Genomic DNA, 20,549 nt, shown 5'->3' with positions numbered 1-20,549 from the left:
CTGCTTCTTCTTCTTCTTCAGGGTTTAACTGCAGCTGGCATCCTTGTACATGCAGTGCTGCAATCTTCTGTTTCAGTCTGTTATTACACTGCTGTTTACCTACTGTTTATTCCTGCGTCTTTCGGGATCTTACAAAGCTTCAAACGACGCGTCGACTAGTGGTGCAACCGATCGAAAATCTCTCGGATCGGATCACTGTTTTAAGTCACGGATCGGATCAATTTTCGGATCAGCAAAAAAAAGAAAAAAGACAAAAATTGAACATTTACTTATTTAGTTATTGAAGTATTTTTTTGCCTGTTAAAAACATTCAACTCTAGACTCATTCCACGCAATTATTTTTTAAAACAATTATGGTACAATATAGGGCAGTATAGGGCTTTGTATCTACCACTCAATTCAATTCAATTCAGTTTTATTTATAAAGCGCCAAATCACAACAACAGTCACCTCAAGGCGCTTTATATTGTAAGGTAGACCCTACAATAATACATACCGCCCATTATATTGCACTCCAATATAATGAGCTGTCACGGTCACGTAGCTTTCCGTTGCCCTGGATGTCCACCAAGATATCTGGGACAGTTCAGCCATAACTTAAATATTTTCCTGCTCATACATGCCTGGAACGATCTTGCCACTAAAGTGGATGCACAACGGGATATCATATGTGGCTCAAGCACGTTCATCATAGTTTAAACCCCTTGTTTTGCACAACGGAATACAGCCACCCGTCTGCAGCTAAACAGCCCAATAGCTTTTGTAATAGCTTTAGTCCGGTCGGACTGGGCAGCAAAGGTCTGCTTACATACCGCAAACTCCTCTGCTCCTCCACTTGGACCGCTAGCGCTGACCATAACTATTGCTTGACAGACCCACCACGCGCTTTTTTTTTCTTCTTTTTCGAATCTTTGGATCACGTGCGTTTCAGCATCAGTTCGGATTACGGATCAACCGTGATCTGCTGCACCACTAGCGTCGACTATTAAATATGTTGTTGACGATTTTGATAGTCGAAGTAATCGTGACTAGTCAAGGAATCATGGCAGCCCTAGTCTGTAGCCCACATAATTAAACACTTTAGTTAGATAAAACGTGAGTTTTGATCTTATGTACTGTATAGCCTGTATAATAAATAAATATGTAGGCCAATAAGTACAAAATCCAGAGAGCTACACAACATGGGACGGTTCATTTACAAAGAAGTGGACAATTTTACAGAGCTTCATTAACTCTTCCAGTCACATATCCTGAAGAGGTTGAGTTAAATTGATTGTCCCCGGTGAATGGGAGGTGTCTGTTTACCTCGGAGATTGAGTGGCAGTCCACAGAGAAAAACTTTGGTCAGATCCGTCTTCATCTAATCCCAGCTAACTGAATTTTGTGTTTCTTCAGTGTTTGGCGGCACGATGTCGAGGATGTGCCGCTTCCCAACCACTGATGGGAACCACCTACGAGTGCTGGAGCAGATGGCTGAGAGTGTCCTGTCTCTAAACGTTCCCAGACAGCCTTAGATGTAAACTGGGATGGTTTGCATCTAAGAGTGAAGTTGCAGGAATGACAGTGAGCACCTTCAAGTCAAGGGCCGTGGTCTTCAGCAAAGAAAGAGCAGAGTCCTATCTCCAGGTCAGGGATGACTCGCTGCATCAAATGGAGAATTTTGGTACCTCAAGGTCTTATTCACAAATGAAGGGAGAACAGAGCGGGAGGTTGACAGACAGATTGGGGCTCTGTTGTTTTGAAGTAAGAGTTAAGCATAAAAGTGAAGCTGTTGATTTATCGGTCAATCTACCTCCCCACCATCAACTATGGTCGTGAGCTTTAGATAGTGACAGAAAGAATGAGATGGCAGATATAAGTGACAAAATAACCCTTCTCTGAAGGGTAGACAGCCTTTGCCTTTGTGATAGGATGAAGAGTTCAGTCATTGGGGAGGCATTTGGATTAGAGCCACTGCTCCTTCACATCGAAAGGAGGCAGCTGATGTGATTCTGGCATGTGATTTGGATGCCTTCTGGACACCACCTGCATATGAGGTGTTTTAGGCATGTCCTGGAGGTACCCCAGGGCAAACTGAGGGCTCGGTGGAGAGATTACATTTCACAGTTGGCTTGGAAATAATTCAGTTTTCCCCCAGATGAGCTGGAAGAGGTGGCTGGCAAAAGGGAGGTCTAAGTTTCTCTCCTTAGATTGACCAAACCCATGACCTTGAACCTGGATATATAGGACAGGGAGGATAAATAAAAGGATGTTACATTAAACCAGTGGTTCCCAAACCTTTTTTTTTTCTTTTGCTAGGCCCCTGTTTGTTTTACAAGAAAATCTTCGCAGCCCCCCGGCACAAACACATCCTCAAACCACACACAGCCGTTTATTGTTTTCAAACTCAACTGCAGTTTCTTTCACACCTCAAACCTTTAAAAAACCAAAAGCAAACAAATAAAAGTAAACTACAATAAATTACAGGTTGCAACAAAAAAAACTAATACCATCTTTATTTTAAGCGTAGTTGTTTCATTCCCCCTTTGTAAGAATAATTTTTCAAAACATGCCTCGCTGTGCAAAGTGGGTTTAAAAACATAAAACGTGATTTGGACAGGGGAAATGGGTTTTGGTTTAGACACAAATACATATGATTTAAAAAAATCTTCTTGTGATTGCACATACTTCTTTTTGTGCCTCTAAAACATCCTTGTTTGTCTTTCCAGAACAGACATATGATGTCGTAACTGTCGGAGCACCGGCTGCTCACTGCCAGGGTTTCTAAAAATGGCGTTCTGAGGAAGCTCATCCAGAAGTTTGAGGGAGCAAAGAAACAGTAAGTTGAGAGTAAAGTCGGGCGTCAGATTAGGGCTGGGCGATATGGCCTAAAATCCATATCGCGGTATAATTTGAAGCACGTGCGGTAACGATATATATCGCGAAATATTCTTTTCTTCTGTATAACATATTTTCCACACTATATGGCACACTTAATTAATTTTCTCAAAAATCGAAAGTGTGCCTATGTATGAATTCTGGTTGTGCTTACTGACCTCGAACCGATTTTGGCGTGCAGAAATCTGTTAAAAAATGTTTTAGTACAACTTTGGTAAGCTGCACTGCTTGATGGATTGTTAGAGCATTACGGCTGCCGTAGTGAGGAGCTTCGCGGAGTAATCTGGGTCCAAAACTCCGTGGGCTTCAGCTCCCAAAGTCAAACGAACACTGAGAGTTAAAAACGGTCTAAATTCTTTCATCTTTAATAAAATCATCAACCTTGCTGCTTTACCAGGTGTAACAATTAAGTTTAACATCCATGCATCAATGAAAACAGAATTTATTAAATTTAAAGGAGTTACAAGTTAACAGGAAGTTAGCTCGCTAGTTTCCACCTAAACATTTCATACCATGTTCTGACTGAGAGATTTTTTTAAACTAATTAAAACGTACAGCTCTGCTACCACTTCCAACATAAATGAAGACAGAAAACTAAACAGCAGTGGCGTTTGCAGGGTTACTGAAGTTGGACTACCTGGTATATAATGTTGTGCTACGTGATTGCTAGCGACACAGCTTTGTTAGCATAACATTAGCACAGTGAAGCTGGAGGATGAACTCCAGCTTCACTTTTTTCCACTCGATAAAAGTTAACGTGAGGGATTCTGGTGGTTAGGGACAAATGCAATCGCATAGCGATGACCTCTGCTCCTGTTTTGGGTTTTTATATTTTGCTTTATTCGTCTTGTGATTTGTATTTAAACAGTCGTTTTTGGTCATCTTGTTTCTTCAATTTCTGCATTAATACTTCAGTTCCCATTTTATGGCTTCCTCTTAATTTTGCTTTTGTTACTTTTCCAATCAGCGTAAATGAGGAGGAATGGTGAGTCCTTGCACTGCGTTGCTTGTTTTCATTTGACTGAACTAACTTCATTAGAGTTATTTGATATTGCATTTTGCACTATCCTACTGTATATTACTGTAATAGTAGTATTCTTATTGTATATATGGTATATCTTATTCCTCTGTTCCTCTGTCTCTCTTGCTGCATTGAGTATGTGTATGACTAAAGAATTTCCCTTGGGATAAATAAAGTTCTTCTTATCTTATCCTTAAGATTTGTACAACAAAGTATTTTCAGTTTTAAGCTGGAAGAATGGGGTTTTGCACAGCTTATCATGTTAATGCAAGGAAAAAAGGGCACGTAGCGCATCGGTGATGTGTTCACTAATATAGAACTAAAATGTGTGTTACCTTAAAATGAGCAAATCCTTTGTCACAAAGTTGTATATGAATACTGCTCATTGTATAAATTCAGTCATTTAAAAGTCTATCAAAAACATGTTTCTGTGCTTGGAAAGTCAAATCCTGACAATATCAATGAGGCGTTTCTAAAATTCTTCTACACAGATGGTCTGAATTTGTGAAGCGAGTGGTATCGCTCTCCGTCCCCGGCATTTATCGAAGTCGGCTCCTCGTTGTTTTTTCTAAGCCACGATTAGGCTCATTGAGAGCAGGCATGTGCATGCAGACAGTGTTTGTTTTTACATCTGGTGGGTAACGTCCCTCCCTATATTTTTGGAACAGTACCTCTGAAGCTTGATTTAGATTTCTGCAGGAAATTTACGTTCTAACTTCAGATGTAACACCTCTTAACACTAAACCAGTCCATTCCACGCTGTTGTTTCCAGTTACAGCGTATATTTCCTGCTGAAACATATTTCAGGCATAAGACAGAAACATTACAAAAATATACACCTGCAGGCCACTCTATTGTCTTTATTTGTCTAAATGCACTAAATTGCTGCCACAAGCTTTTGAACACATGTACCTAATAAAGTGGCTGGTGAGTGTAAGAGCATCCTCAGTCCCAGCTCGGATACAGACGTGTCTGTGTGTCTTTGTTCCCTGCAGTAGTGCCCTCTCCAGCTCTCAGTCATCATCCACATACCCCAGGACACTGTCCGAGCCAAAGAGATCATCGCCCACGTCAACACGCTGAAGACTCAGGTCAGCTATTACGCAGAGAGGCTGTCTCAAGCTGCCAAAGACCAATCGGCCAGCGGACTGGAGTGGACGCTCGCCAGTCTGGCTGACAAGGTACTAAAACTGTTTGACGTTACATGGGGACGCTTCATATTTCATTCATACCCTCTTCCTTTCAGACCCGTCAGCTGGTGACAGTGTGCGGCTGCAAGCTGCTAGCTTCAGCTATTCAGGCCCTGAACGCAGTACGGGGCGAGTACATCGCAACCAAAGCTTCTCCTTCTGCTGAGTCTGAACAAGTAGTGCTCCGCAATGACCAGGATACGCTGAGAGCAAAGTACAGCGGTCACAACAGCCAGTCGTCACTGCACGTGGACTGGCACGAAGAGGAGTGGGTGAGTTGATCAGCAGTTATTGGCTGTTTTCTGATTCCAGATTTTTTTTTTCTTTAGCATGAGAACAGACAAGCTTAGTTTCTTGGCACACATTGTGGATACAGCTTAATATCTTAACTACACTCTGAACTCTGTTTTTCTTTTCTTGTTGCTTCTTCTTCTTGAGTCATCCCTCTCATGTTGATTTCCAGCTCAGGTCACTCCTTACTTTTAAGAAGTTGGAGGATTCGTGAGCAGATTTTTCCTTCACCATATCAGCCGACTTTATTCTATGACAAAATACTCTTAAATGACTTATATTTAAAAAGTGTTCAGTGTTTTATGTCTGGTCTGTGTGTCATCTTTCTCTTTACAATGTTGCAGCAATGCTGCAGTAATGTTGGTTTAGTGTAAGCTCAACTTTTTAACTAATGTAAGAAGTGTTATGACTGACTCGTTTTTAATACCTAAAGCTGGCCTCAGTGCACAAACCTAAATGAATCGGTACATATGAAAGCGCCCAAGTCACAAGCTGTGTTCAAGGACATGGATAAAACAAAAAGGTTCAAATTTGTGCCCAAAAACCCCACAAATCAGTGTCACTGTTTTAAAATCTGCTGCGAGACCGCTCTAAATGTCAGCTTTTTCTTTACGTAAAGACTGGGGTCTGTAACATATCAGCTCGTTTCTTATTTATTAAAGAACATGCCTGACACCAGGCTTTTGAATCAAACTGCTCCATTAGATGTCTGCAAGTATTTTTAAGTATTTTTAGGTTCTTTCCAGCAGGATTTGTGGCTAGTTCTGGAGCTTCACCCTAAAAGATTTCAGTGTGTCGGTGCTTCTGCTTTCCCTGTTGTCCTTCTGTTCCGTCTTTTTTTTCTGTTTCTGTCAAATTTAAAAACAACTGCACTCTGAAATACACACTCTTTGCAAGATGTTGTCTAAACTAGTGGTTGGAAGGCATATTTGTGTTTGGTCTCTGATGGTTCATTTACACTTTTTGCAGGCCACGCCCACGGACTACAGCGCCATGATGAGCAACAAAGCCAAGAAGTCTATGGACTTCCTGCTGATGCAGGACACCACCCCGACGATAGCCACGGACGTGTCACTGCAGTACCGCCTCGACATCGTCTTCTGCCAAACGGTCACCTACACATATTTTAATTATTGTATGTCTGAGCTGATGCGTTTATCCTGGTGTGACTCAGAGTGAAGGAGAAGGCCAAGAAGAAGTGTAAATATCATAAAAGCAAGGAGTTCAGAGCTCTACGACTTAGTGTCTTTATGGTGTTTATGTGTGTAATGGAGACCAGGGGTTCCATTACCCTTACTTGTATTTTTATTAATTGACTGACTGATTTGTATTTAAAAACCATAATGAAGAAAAACACACACTGGTTGATTGTGATTCTTTATTAGGTTTTTTGGGTTGTTATTTAAGTGACTCGTGAAAGGTGAAGAGACAGGGACTGGCCATCCTACCTGTGTCAGGAAAAGAACCCGTGTTAGAGCTGTTCACATTTAATCATTTGTCTGTAACCTAAATTAGTTGTATATGTAAAAAGAGAAGTGTTAACAGTACTCACTTTGTAAAGAGTAAAAGCAGCTCAATCACCTGCTTATGAGCTCCTGGAGCAAACCAATGTGCCAGGCTAGGGGAGTGTGTGTTGGAGTGATTTTGTTAAAAGTTGTCATTATTGTGCTTGGACCTTGTCTTGAACTGTATGTTCAGATATTTTTCTGTTCCTCCCCCACATGTAGGATGTTGGGGGATGTTACTAGCTATAGTTTTCAACTGCAGGCACAATCGATGTAAGATTCTGGTTTCCTTATTTGGTAAGGAATGTTCACTTCCTGCCCCTTATGGGCTCACCATGTAAATGGTGGACTGTTAAAGAGGTTAAGCCATATACGAGGTTGAGGGGAGATGACCCTTTTATGACTAGAGATGCGGTTAAAACGTTTGTAACCAGGAAGTCACGTATACAGACACACATACACTCTCTCTCACACACACACACACACACACACACACACAGTGCCTTAGGTTTTACCACACAACATATGGGGTTTACAATGGGTGGTTGTGTAACTGTTTTCATTCAATAAAAGGCTGCGAGTGAAGGCCGGAGTTGGAGTTGTCTGAGTTTGGGTGTAGAGCTTGCAACTCTGAGAATCCGACCAGGCTTCCCCTGCACAAGTAAAAACCAATCGAGCTCTGATTGTCTTACTTTGTTCTGAGTCAGCGAGGGCTGAAACCTAACTGTGTGGTTAAGGTGTTTTAAGGCAGCGGTCCCCGGGCCACGTACCGTCGTTTGGTCGAGAGATGAGGCTCGGGTGTGAAATGTATGGTTTTCAGAGTTTTTATCGTTTTTTTATCGTTAACTCTGTTTTCCTGGGTCTTTCACGTGTGTTATGAATAAATCTTCTTTTTTTCGGTACCGGTACTAGTTTTATTTTGTTGTATTTATCTGCGACACCTTAAAGGCCGGTCCGTGAAAATATTGTCGGGCATAAACCGGTCCGTGGCGCAAAAAAGGTTGGGGACCGCTGTTTTAATGTCTATAGAAGAGACTGAAGTTTATATGTTATGGAGTTATTTATAGGACTTGTTACAAATCTGAATATGTCTATGATGTGTTATATTGTAGTGGTTTTCTTATGGGGAGGGTTTTGTTTTCCTTTGGTTTGCTGACCCCCAGACTTGGTCTATTCCAGATGCTCACCTGAATCAGGTAGAGTATAACAGGAAGCCATTTGCTTTTCAGAAGGGTTGGATTCTTTGCTGTATCACCATGTGTTCTCATTAATAAAGTACATTTTACTCCAGTCTTGTGCTATTTTAGTGGAAGTGACCCATGACCGTCGGCCAAAACTGACAATATGACTATTAAAAGTCTGAGTAAAGGCAAAGGGAACACATCAAGTAAGGATTTCACACTCCCACTCACAACGGCACTTTCAAAGCATAAAGCCAAATATTTCAAAATTTCATTTTGAGGCATTTTAAAAATGAATGTGTTTGAGTTTCATTGCTCCAAAGCAATGTTTTCATATAAGCATGATAACAACCAGTTTGCAACCATGTAAGTACAGTCCTCTATTGTGTTGGCAATCTGTCTGCGTTTTATAAATTAGACAACAGTTATTTGCAGATCTTCATCAATCTGCCTGAGAGTGATTGCAGTCGGTCTGAGTTGGACTGCAACTGTTTTGAGTCAGGTTGCCTCCAAGGAGGCAGTTTATTATTTTCCTTTCCTAGTTGGAGAGATGGCTGTTGTTTTGTTTTTACTATAGTGTGCTGGGCCATTAATGGCTCAGGGGCTACAGCGTATCCGCGCCAACACCTAAGGCCAACGTGGAATCACCAGTCAGACTAACATAAAGAAAAAATCTGTTAAATGACAGATTTGTATTCATTAAGTCACAGACAATGAAAACAAGCAGAAATCAAGATGTAATATTTTTTATAATTTTATTGATGTTAAATTAAAGTTCCAGCTTAGTTATGTTGTCAGTGCAAGTCACTTCAGTCTGTATAGCACCAAAGGAAACAATGGTGTTTTCAAGGCGCTTCACACTGTAAGGTAACAACTTACAGTATTAAAAAGAAAACCCCAAAAGAACAAACCCCTCTGAGCAAGCACGAGGCGACAGTGGGAAGGAAAAACTCCCTTTTAAGAGGAAGACACCTTCGACAGAACCAGGCTCAGGGCGGGGTGGCCATCTGCCGCGACCATTCCTGGGGATTTCAAAAATGACTTGATCTGATCTAAATGTAAAACTAGCTAATTTAAAGTGTCCAATGAGTTTTAGAAAATACTTTGCTGTTGATATCACGATGTCACTATAAAGGGGAAACTTTTTTTCTTCCCTTACACCTCCCAAAAAATGCACGCACCGATGAGAAGCACTTAGATATGCAACTTGGTTCTGTGAATATCTTTCTTTTGAAAGTTTTAACAATATCTTCATCAGGTTCTCTGGAGTTTAATTGCCAGAATTTCACAATAACCGCTGCATGCTTCCATCTTTTACAGAGGGATTTGAAAACCCTCTCGCTGAGTTTTTTGAACTTCTCTGGGGGGATTTTGTCGTATTCGGCCCTGATTTCAGTCCAGATTTTCATGGTAAGCCGGTTGGAAATAGCTTCAGCATTTTCAATACTGAAGACTATGCTTGATTTTTTTGCAACCTGGGAAATCAGTCCTTCCACAAAGATTTCCACTGAAAGTCTGCATCTTTCTTTCTTTTCATATGATTCCAGTCTATCGATAACTGTTACTGCCAACAGGTGTTCTTGGAATACTGTAGTTATGATATTAAATATTTGTGGTTCCATTAAATTCATTGAATCCTCCTCCCCACTCCCCCCCATTTTCACTGATATTAGTGACAAATTATGTAATTTGTCACAAATATCAGTGAAAATGGCATTAGCAATGCAGTGAAAATAATTCTGCACTTTTCGGTCTAAATGCAAATCCATCCCCTTGAATTTGTGCAAGATTAGATCCAACAAAAGTTTCTGGTGAGAATGAGGGCACTTTAAAAGTTTACCAAGCTTTGAAAGCACAGCCTGAATTAATGTCTCTAACCATCTTTCAAAGTCTAAGGTTTTTTCAGGTGGCTCACAGTCTACAGAAGATCTGTGATTCTGTATCTTTTTATATGACGCCGTTTGACTTATGTTTGTTAACGGTGGGATACTGGCTTCATGTTCAACACAGGATTTCTGCTGCTGGGGATCTGGAATTGGATTGTTTTCAGCTTTTGCAGCACTGTGTTGGTCAGCATTTTGACAGCTTTCTTCTGTGTTAGCTGTTTCTTGGCTGTTAGCATCTATATTCTGTGCTGTATCAAACTCCTGCTCAGCAGAATCGTCTAAAAATTTCACAGGTGACAATAACGTTTTGCCAGTGGTGGTGTGGACAGAACAGTTTTCATGTACAGTGGAATTCTGGGAAGACCTCAGTGGTGGTACTGCTGCTGACTGTTCACACAGGTCCATTACGTCCTCTACAAAAACTACAAGCCGCTTAGCGGTGAACCAATCGGGATAGCCTGCGACAAGGTGTGCCCACTGCTTGTTCGAAAAACCACTGAACAAGTTATTCAAGAGGGATACCAAAGCATGTACTGTAGAATTATCCCGATTGGTCTGAACTGTTTTATCATTTGTCATTGTGTTACAGTTTGAGCTTGCCATTTCACTTTTTAGTTGTTTTGTGTTAAATTCCGTGTTTGAACGTTTAGAAGCGCTGCTAATGTTCCGCTGTATAAATGCGTTTCAACTGAACAGCCAGGTCTATATATAAGGTCTGGTTTCTTTGAAACGTCACCAGTCCTTTGAAGATTGCCCCGCCCATCAGAACGGAAGGGGTGGGGCAAATCTGTTGCTTAGCAACTGAAAAAAAGGCACACCTCGCTGAATGCTACATCCGTCCTGCGACGGTACACCGCCTCCGCACCACCGTTTAAACATGAAGTGTGGATGTTAGAAGATCCCAAATATGGTGAGCTACTGGAAAATTAAACAGAGCGATAATAAGCGATATTTTTTTGAGAAATTACAGTAGTCTGGCTGTTTCTCTTCATAGCTCTTTTCAAAACACGGTTACCGTTGGTTTGTTTGGCTCGCAGCTTAAAACGTAGTTTCAGTGTTTTTTCGCCTTCTGTGATTAATTCTGGTTTGCCTGCTTTATGGAGCTCAAACCAAGGCAAAATTGAAGTATCAGTATTTAAATGTAAATAGACTCAAACTAGGAGTGGGTCAAAGGGGGTCCTTTCAGGTGCCAAATCTCCACTGCTAACATTTTATGCATGTTTAGCTTAATTGTAGAAAAGGTGCTTGTAATAATGTTTGGGTGAATAGGTGAATGAGGCATGTTGTATAAAGCGCTTTTAGTGCTCGAGCAAAATACAAAAACCCTATTTAAAAAGCAGTCAGTTGACCATTTATGTATTTGTTCCATTGAACGCTTCTGTGAAAATCAATTTGATATCTGTTCAAATAAAAAAATTTGAATCGATTAGTTGTTTTCTCATACATTTATTAATCGACTATATGCAGAAAACTGTGACACTGTGGAACCCTTATTGCCGTTGTTGCCCTGAGGCAACAGACCAATTTCAATAGCATCAATAGAGGGTTAAAATAATTTAAGGAAAAATGAATTCAAATGATTTTCTGTAACTACAAAAATGACCTAAATAAGACAGAAGGACACATTCATTTTTATCGTTTTGTCAACAACAGGGCGCATGAGGTTTGTTCAATATTTGTTGTGTCTACAAGGCTCAGGCGCCCCCATGAAGTGTCTTATTTGTATAGTTGAAAGCATTATAAATGAATGCAAAACTAAATTACATATAATTATAATTCTTGGCACTTTCTGGTGTGTGTGAGTTAGTGTTTCTCTTTTATGATTTGTGGGTCCAGCATCAAATTCAGAATCCTTCCCATCACACATGAGGTCTTGAATAATCATCTTATTTTAAAGACCTCGTAGTTTGATAGTTTGCTCTCAGACTGTGGGCTTACTTGTGGTTTTTAGGATATTTAGAAGTAGAAGGGGATCATCCTTCTGTGGAACCAGCCCCCAGTTTGAATGCAGGAGACAGACACTATCTCTACTTTTAAGATTAAGTTTCAAAGTTTCCTTTTTGCTAACGCATATAGCTAGGGCTGAATCAGGTAACCATGAATCCTCCCTTAGTTACCCTGGGACTACCCTGCTGGGGGATTCCCACCATGTGTTTATACACCTCTCTGCATTCAATAATTAGTTCTTATTCATCTCTGGCTCTCGTCCACAGTGTGTCTTTTGTCCCATCTTCCTCTCCTCATCCCCAAAGGGTCGCAGCGGGCCGCCCCTCCCTGACCGTGGTTCTGCCAGAGGGTGCTTCCTGTTAAAAGTGAGTTGTTCCTTCCCACTGTATTGAGGTTTTTTCTTTTTAATTGTAGACTTTCTACCTTACCTGCTCTTATGGTAGCAAAATTAATTCAGAAAATCTCCATCAAAAAGCAGCTCAGCAGCAGAAATATATATGGTCAGCTGGTTGTGAGTTAATGAGCATGTGAAATCAGTGTGAACATTTTGAAACAACAACTCTCCAACCTCGTAATTGTAAGACTGCCTGTGCAGCCACAGGAGCCTTCAGAGAGTCTTCCTGCTTGTCTCTTGGGTTGATTTGCTCGTGTTTTCTCACCCAGTCAATGACTGTAAAAGGGCTGGACTAATTGGAGGCAGGTGTAATTGATTGCACTGAGATGCTAGTCTACTTATAGCCCACATTACAAACACTGCTGTGTTATTTTGTCTCTCAGTGCAGGTATGTAATGTGACAAAACCTCTAATGATCTGATATGTTTGGGATGGATGGGTTGTGAATTATATAGTGAATTGTCTTATTTTGTTGCTCTGTGCAGGCTAGGGCCTATTATATGCTGTAGCCTAAAGGCAGCTGAGTTGCAGAGGATGGAGTGATCACTGGTTTTCTACTTACAGGGTGGTGGGTCTCAGAGGACAATTGCTACCCCTGTTGAAGTGAACAATGTGTGGAGTGCAACTGGCTTTGTGGCATAGCTGGCTCTGGCCTTGGACTGTGTATTTTTACTTTGTACCTAAATGGGACACTGGACTTTTTTTTTTTAACTATTATTCATTGTGTTTATAAATTAAATTTTAGAATTGTATTGACTGTCATCTTTTTGCCCACGGCGGACACGGTTGGTCAGACCTAGAACCTCTAGAACATTAATGTTATGAAACTTTGAGATAAGTCTTAAAACTACATTGTATACTTATTATTTATTTACTTTGATCAGATTTGACTGGTATTTTTAAACATTAATTTTTTGTTCCTTCAACTATTGTATTTAAGATTGTGACTCACTCACAGTATGTTTATATAACTATCTAAAAAAATGGTGAGGATGTGGCTGAGAAGCAAGAAGTTTGCTTTTTCTTTTTCTTTTTTTCTTTTTCTTTTTTTTTTTAATTGGGAAGCATAAATGAACATGCCAGAAAACCCTGCACAAAGGAGCCATATTTGTTTTTTGTGTGTGCATAAGATGAAGATTTAGTATTATTACACATATGATAATGTCAGCATGTTAGCATGCAACACACAAACTCAAAATGTTTTCAAAATTGAAAATAATTTCTGATTGTGGATAATTGCCACTGCTCTTATTGCAATTTGAAGTGCATCCTGAAGAGAGTTGTCCCCCTGCTGGGAGAACCTGGGGCGGCAGATCGTCTCTCAGTACCAGATCATAATACTCTGGTACCAAGAGACGCTGTGTGACCTCAGTGAATACACAGGTCAGTGTATGTGCAGGCCCGAGTACACCTAAAAGAAAAAAGGTCACGACTAAGCTTCTTGCTCTATTTGTCAGGTCCATCATTCAAAGCCAGTGTCAACACGCTGAAGACTCAGGTCAGCTATTACGCAAAGAGGCTGTCTCAAGCTGCCAAAGACCAATCGGCCAGCGGACTGGAGTGGACGCTCGCCAGTCTGGCTGACAAGGTACTAAAACTGTTTGACGTTACATGGGGACGCTTCATATTTCATTCATACCCTCTTCCTTTCAGACCCGTCAGCTGGTGACAGTGTGCGGCTGCAAGCTGCTAGCTTCAGCTATTCAGGCCCTGAACGCAGTACGGGGCGAGTACATCGCAACCAAAGCTTCTCCTTCTGCTGAGTCTGAACAAGTAGTGCTCCGCAATGACCAGGATACGCTGAGAGCAAAGTACAGCGGTCACAACAGCCAGTCGTCACTGCACGTGGACTGGCACGAAGAGGAGTGGGTGAGTTGATCAGCAGTTATTGGCTGTTTTCTGATTCCAGATTTTTTTTTTTCTTTAGCATGAGAACAGACAAGCTTAGTTTCTTGGCACACATTGTGGATACAGCTTAATATCTTAACTACACTCTGAACTCTGTTTTTCTTTTCTTGTTGCTTCTTCTTCTTGAGTCATCCCTCTCATGTTGATTTCCAGCTCAGGTCACTCCTTACTTTTAAAAAGTTGGAGGATTCGTGAGCAGATTTTTCCTTCACCATATCAGCCGACTTTATTCTATGACAAAATACTCTTAAATGACTTATATTTAAAAAGTGTTCAGTGTTTTATGTCTGGTCTGTGTGTCATCTTTCTCTTTACAATGTTGCAGCAATGCTGCAGTAATGTTGGTTTAGTGTAAGCTCAACTTTTTAACTAATGTAAGAAGTGTTATGACTGACTTATTTTTAATACCTAAAGCTGGCCTCAGTGCACAAACCTAAATGAATCGGTACATATGAAAGCGCCCAAGTCACAAGCTGTGTTCAAGGACATGGATAAAACAAAAAGGTTCAAATTTGTGCCCAAAAACCCCACAAATCAGTGTCACTGTTTTAAAATCTGCTGCGAGACCGCTCTAAATGTCAGCTTTTTCTTTACGTAAAGACTGGGGTCTGTAACATATCAGCTCGTTTCTTATTTATTAAAGAACATGCCTGACACCAGGCTTTTGAATCAAACTGCTCCATTAGATGTCTGCAAGTATTTTTAGGTTCTTTCCAGCAGGATTTGTGGCTAGTTCTGGAGCTTCACCCTAAAAGATTTCAGTGTGTCGGTGCTTCTGCTTTCCCTGTTGTCCTTCTGTTCCGTCTTTTTTTTCTGTTTCTGTCAAATTTAAAAACAACTGCACTCTGAAATACACACTCTTTGCAAGATGTTGTCTAAACTAGTGGTTGGAAGGCATATTTGTGTTTGGTCTCTGATGGTTCATTTACACTTTTTGCAGGCCACGCCCACGGACTACAGCGCCATGATGAGCAACAAAGCCAAGAAGTCTATGGACTTCCTGCTGATGCAGGACACCACCCCGACGATAGCCACGGACGTGTCACTGCAGTACCGCCTCGACATCGTCTTCTGCCAAACGGTCACCTACACATATTTTAATTATTGTATGTCTGAGCTGATGCGTTTATCCTGGTGTGACTCAGAGTGAAGGAGAAGGCCAAGAAGAAGTGTAAATATCATAAAAGCAAGGAGTTCAGAGCTCTACGACTTAGTGTCTTTATGGTGTTTATGTGTGTAATGGAGACCAGGGGTTCCATTACCCTTACTTGTATTTTTATTAATTGACTGACTGATTTGTATTTAAAAACCATAATGAAGAAAAACACACACTGGTTGATTGTGATTCTTTATTAGGTTTTTTGGGTTGTTATTTAAGTGACTCGTGAAAGGTGAAGAGACAGGGACTGGCCATCCTACCTGTGTCAGGAAAAGAACCCGTGTTAGAGCTGTTCACATTTAATCATTTGTCTGTAACCTAAATTAGTTGTATATGTAAAAAGAGAAGTGTTAACAGTACTCACTTTGTAAAGAGTAAAAGCAGCTCAATCACCTGCTTATGAGCTCCTGGAGCAAACCAATGTGCCAGGCTAGGGGAGTGTGTGTTGGAGTGATTTTGTTAAAAGTTGTCATTATTGTGCTTGGACCTTGTCTTGAACTGTATGTTCAGATATTTTTCTGTTCCTCCCCCACATGTAGGATGTTGGGGGATGTTACTAGCTATAGTTTTCAACTGCAGGCACAATCGATGTAAGATTCTGGTTTCCTTATTTGGTAAGGAATGTTCACTTCCTGCCCCTTATTGGCTCACCATGTAAATGGTGGACTGTTAAAGAGGTTAAGCCATATACGAGGTTGAGGGGAGATGACCCTTTTATGACTAGAGATGCGGTTAAAACGTTTGTAACCAGGAAGTCACGTATACAGACACACACACACACACACACACACACACACACTGCCTTAGGTTTTACCACACAACATATGGGGTTTACGATGGGTGGTTGTGTAACTGTTTTCATTCAATAAAAGGCTGCGAGTGAAGGCCGGAGTTGGAGTTGTCTGAGTTTGGGTGTAGAGCTTGCAACTCTGAGAATCCGACCAGGCTTCCCCTGCACAAGTAAAAACCAATCGAGCTCTGATTGTCTTACTTTGTTCTGAGTCAGCGAGGGCTGAAACCTAACTGTGTGGTTAAGGTGTTTTAAGGCAGCGGTCCCCGGGCCACGTACCGTCGTTTGGTCGAGAGATGAGGCTCGGGTGTGAAATGTATGGTTTTCAGAGTTTTTATCGTTTTTTTATCGTTAACTCTGTTTTCCTGGGTCTTTCACGTGTGTTATGAATAAATCTTCTTTTTTTCGGTACCGGTACTAGTTTTATTTTGTTGTATTTATCTGCGACACCTTAAAGGCCGGTCCGTGAAAATATTGTCGGGCATAAACCGGTCCGTGGCGCAAAAAAGGTTGGGGACCGCTGTTTTAATGTCTATAGAAGAGACTGAAGTTTATATGTTATGGAGTTATTTATAGGACTTGTTACAAATCTGAATATGTCTATGATGTGTTATATTGTAGTGGTTTTCTTATGGGGAGGGTTTTGTTTTCCTTTGGTTTGCTGACCCCCAGACTTGGTCTATTCCAGATGCTCACCTGAATCAGGTAGAGTATAACAGGAAGCCATTTGCTTTTCAGAAGGGTTGGATTCTTTGCTGTATCACCATGTGTTCTCATTAATAAAGTACATTTTACTCCAGTCTTGTGCTATTTTAGTGGAAGTGACCCATGACCGTCGGCCAAAACTGACAATATGACTATTAAAAGTCTGAGTAAAGGCAAAGGGAACACATCAAGTAAGGATTTCACACTCCCACTCACAACGGCACTTTCAAAGCATAAAGCCAAATATTTCAAAATTTCATTTTGAGGCATTTTAAAAATGAATGTGTTTGAGTTTCATTGCTCCAAAGCAATGTTTTCATATAAGCATGATAACAACCAGTTTGCAACCATGTAAGTACAGTCCTCTATTGTGTTGGCAATCTGTCTGCGTTTTATAAATTAGACAACAGTTATTTGCAGATCTTCATCAATCTGCCTGAGAGTGATTGCAGTCGGTCTGAGTTGGACTGCAACTGTTTTGAGTCAGGTTGCCTCCAAGGAGGCAGTTTATTATTTTCCTTTCCTAGTTGGAGAGATGGCTGTTGTTTTGTTTTTACTATAGTGTGCTGGGCCATTAATGGCTCAGGGGCTACAGCGTATCCGCGCCAACACCTAAGGCCAACGTGGAATCACCAGTCAGACTAACATAAAGAAAAAATCTGTTAAATGACAGATTTGTATTCATTAAGTCACAGACAATGAAAACAAGCAGAAATCAAGATGTAATATTTTTTATAATTTTATTGATGTTAAATTAAAGTTCCAGCTTAGTTATGTTGTCAGTGCAAGTCACTTCAGTCTGTATAGCACCAAAGGAAACAATGGTGTTTTCAAGGCGCTTCACACTGTAAGGTAACAACTTACAGTATTAAAAAGAAAACCCCAAAAGAACAAACCCCTCTGAGCAAGCACGAGGCGACAGTGGGAAGGAAAAACTCCCTTTTAAGAGGAAGACACCTTCGACAGAACCAGGCTCAGGGCGGGGTGGCCATCTGCCGCGACCATTCCTGGGGATTTCAAAAATGACTTGATCTGATCTAAATGTAAAACTAGCTAATTTAAAGTGTCCAATGAGTTTTAGAAAATACTTTGCTGTTGATATCACGATGTCACTATAAAGGGGAAACTTTTTTTCTTCCCTTACACCTCCCAAAAAATGCACGCACCGATGAGAAGCACTTAGATATGCAACTTGGTTCTGTGAATATCTTTCTTTTGAAAGTTTTAACAATATCTTCATCAGGTTCTCTGGAGTTTAATTGCCAGAATTTCACAATAACCGCTGCATGCTTCCATCTTTTACAGAGGGATTTGAAAACCCTCTCGCTGAGTTTTTTGAACTTCTCTGGGGGGATTTTGTCGTATTCGGCCCTGATTTCAGTCCAGATTTTCATGGTAAGCCGGTTGGAAATAGCTTCAGCATTTTCAATACTGAAGACTATGCTTGATTTTTTTGCAACCTGGGAAATCAGTCCTTCCACAAAGATTTCCACTGAAAGTCTGCATCTTTCTTTCTTTTCATATGATTCCAGTCTATCGATAACTGTTACTGCCAACAGGTGTTCTTGGAATACTGTAGTTATGATATTAAATATTTGTGGTTCCATTAAATTCATTGAATCCTCCTCCCCACTCCCCCCCATTTTCACTGATATTAGTGACAAATTATGTAATTTGTCACAAATATCAGTGAAAATGGCATTAGCAATGCAGTGAAAATAATTCTGCACTTTTCGGTCTAAATGCAAATCCATCCCCTTGAATTTGTGCAAGATTAGATCCAACAAAAGTTTCTGGTGAGAATGAGGGCACTTTAAAAGTTTACCAAGCTTTGAAAGCACAGCCTGAATTAATGTCTCTAACCATCTTTCAAAGTCTAAGGTTTTTTCAGGTGGCTCACAGTCTACAGAAGATCTGTGATTCTGTATCTTTTTATATGACGCCGTTTGACTTATGTTTGTTAACGGTGGGATACTGGCTTCATGTTCAACACAGGATTTCTGCTGCTGGGGATCTGGAATTGGATTGTTTTCAGCTTTTGCAGCACTGTGTTGGTCAGCATTTTGACAGCTTTCTTCTGTGTTAGCTGTTTCTTGGCTGTTAGCATCTATATTCTGTGCTGTATCAAACTCCTGCTCAGCAGAATCGTCTAAAAATTTCACAGGTGACAATAACGTTTTGCCAGTGGTGGTGTGGACAGAACAGTTTTCATGTACAGTGGAATTCTGGGAAGACCTCAGTGGTGGTACTGCTGCTGACTGTTCACACAGGTCCATTACGTCCTCTACAAAAACTACAAGCCGCTTAGCGGTGAACCAATCGGGATAGCCTGCGACAAGGTGTGCCCACTGCTTGTTCGAAAAACCACTGAACAAGTTATTCAAGAGGGATACCAAAGCATGTACTGTAGAATTATCCCGATTGGTCTGAACTGTTTTATCATTTGTCATTGTGTTACAGTTTGAGCTTGCCATTTCACTTTTTAGTTGTTTTGTGTTAAATTCCGTGTTTGAACGTTTAGAAGCGCTGCTAATGTTCCGCTGTATAAATGCGTTTCAACTGAACAGCCAGGTCTATATATAAGGTCTGGTTTCTTTGAAACGTCACCAGTCCTTTGAAGATTGCCCCGCCCATCAGAACGGAAGGGGTGGGGCAAATCTGTTGCTTAGCAACTGAAAAAAAGGCACACCTCGCTGAATGCTACATCCGTCCTGCGACGGTACACCGCCTCCGCACCACCGTTTAAACATGAAGTGTGGATGTTAGAAGATCCCAAATATGGTGAGCTACTGGAAAATTAAACAGAGCGATAATAAGCGATATTTTTTTGAGAAATTACAGTAGTCTGGCTGTTTCTCTTCATAGCTCTTTTCAAAACACGGTTACCGTTGGTTTGTTTGGCTCGCAGCTTAAAACGTAGTTTCAGTGTTTTTTCGCCTTCTGTGATTAATTCTGGTTTGCCTGCTTTATGGAGCTCAAACCAAGGCAAAATTGAAGTATCAGTATTTAAATGTAAATAGACTCAAACTAGGAGTGGGTCAAAGGGGGTCCTTTCAGGTGCCAAATCTCCACTGCTAACATTTTATGCATGTTTAGCTTAATTGTAGAAAAGGTGCTTGTAATAATGTTTGGGTGAATAGGTGAATGAGGCATGTTGTATAAAGCGCTTTTAGTGCTCGAGCAAAATACAAAAACCCTATTTAAAAAGCAGTCAGTTGACCATTTATGTATTTGTTCCATTGAACGCTTCTGTGAAAATCAATTTGATATCTGTTCAAATAAAAAAATTTGAATCGATTAGTTGTTTTCTCATACATTTATTAATCGACTATATGCAGAAAACTGTGACACTGTGGAACCCTTATTGCCGTTGTTGCCCTGAGGCAACAGACCAATTTCAATAGCATCAATAGAGGGTTAAAATAATTTAAGGAAAAATGAATTCAAATGATTTTCTGTAACTACAAAAATGACCTAAATAAGACAGAAGGACACATTCATTTTTATCGTTTTGTCAACAACAGGGCGCATGAGGTTTGTTCAATATTTGTTGTGTCTACAAGGCTCAGGCGCCCCCATGAAGTGTCTTATTTGTATAGTTGAAAGCATTATAAATGAATGCAAAACTAAATTACATATAATTATAATTCTTGGCACTTTCTGGTGTGTGTGAGTTAGTGTTTCTCTTTTATGAT

General features: G+C 40.6%; 3 protein-coding genes across 3 annotated transcripts in view; all 3 read left to right on the top strand.

The window, feature by feature from the left end:
• Window positions 1–20,549, top strand: part of LOC146372098 (uncharacterized) — an 84,145-nt gene that overhangs the window by 32,452 nt on the left and 31,144 nt on the right. The gene's annotated exons all lie outside the window — the stretch shown is intronic.
• Window positions 1,558–8,174, top strand: LOC146372102 (inositol polyphosphate-4-phosphatase type I A-like). Its single transcript, XM_084953296.1, has 4 exons — window positions 1,558–1,626; window positions 4,897–5,079; window positions 5,145–5,360; window positions 6,349–8,174. The coding sequence occupies exons 1-4, from the start codon at window positions 1,558–1,560 to the stop codon at window positions 6,556–6,558; spliced, it is 678 nt and encodes a 225-aa protein (XP_084809422.1). The 3' UTR covers window positions 6,559–8,174.
• LOC146372101 (inositol polyphosphate-4-phosphatase type I A-like) lies at window positions 13,567–16,948 on the top strand (the record flags this gene model as incomplete). The annotated part of the gene is made up of 4 exons (XM_084952750.1): window positions 13,567–13,675; window positions 13,750–13,880; window positions 13,946–14,161; window positions 15,141–16,948. Coding segments are annotated over 4 exons (666 nt in total), but the record flags the coding sequence as incomplete, so codon positions are not given.

The sequence above is a fragment of the Perissodus microlepis genome, chromosome 15, assembly GCF_051167445.1.
Source record: "Perissodus microlepis isolate ML-2025 ecotype Zambia chromosome 15, ASM5116744v1, whole genome shotgun sequence".
Taxonomy (NCBI): Eukaryota; Metazoa; Chordata; class Actinopteri; order Cichliformes; family Cichlidae; genus Perissodus; species Perissodus microlepis.
The sequence above is the reverse complement of the archived record's forward strand: the minus strand, read 5'-3'. Positions and strand labels throughout refer to the sequence as shown.

Coding starts and splice junctions, on each gene's coding strand:
- LOC146372102 (XM_084953296.1), top strand. CDS start 1,558: ATGACAGTGAGCACCTTCAAGTCAAGGGCCGTGGTCTTCAGCAAAGAA. Junction 1,627..4,896: donor GAGCAGAGTCCTATCTCCAG/GTCAGGGATGAC, acceptor TCCCTGCAGTAG/TGCCCTCTCCAGCTCTCAGT. Junction 5,080..5,144: donor TCGCCAGTCTGGCTGACAAG/GTACTAAAACTG, acceptor TCTTCCTTTCAG/ACCCGTCAGCTGGTGACAGT.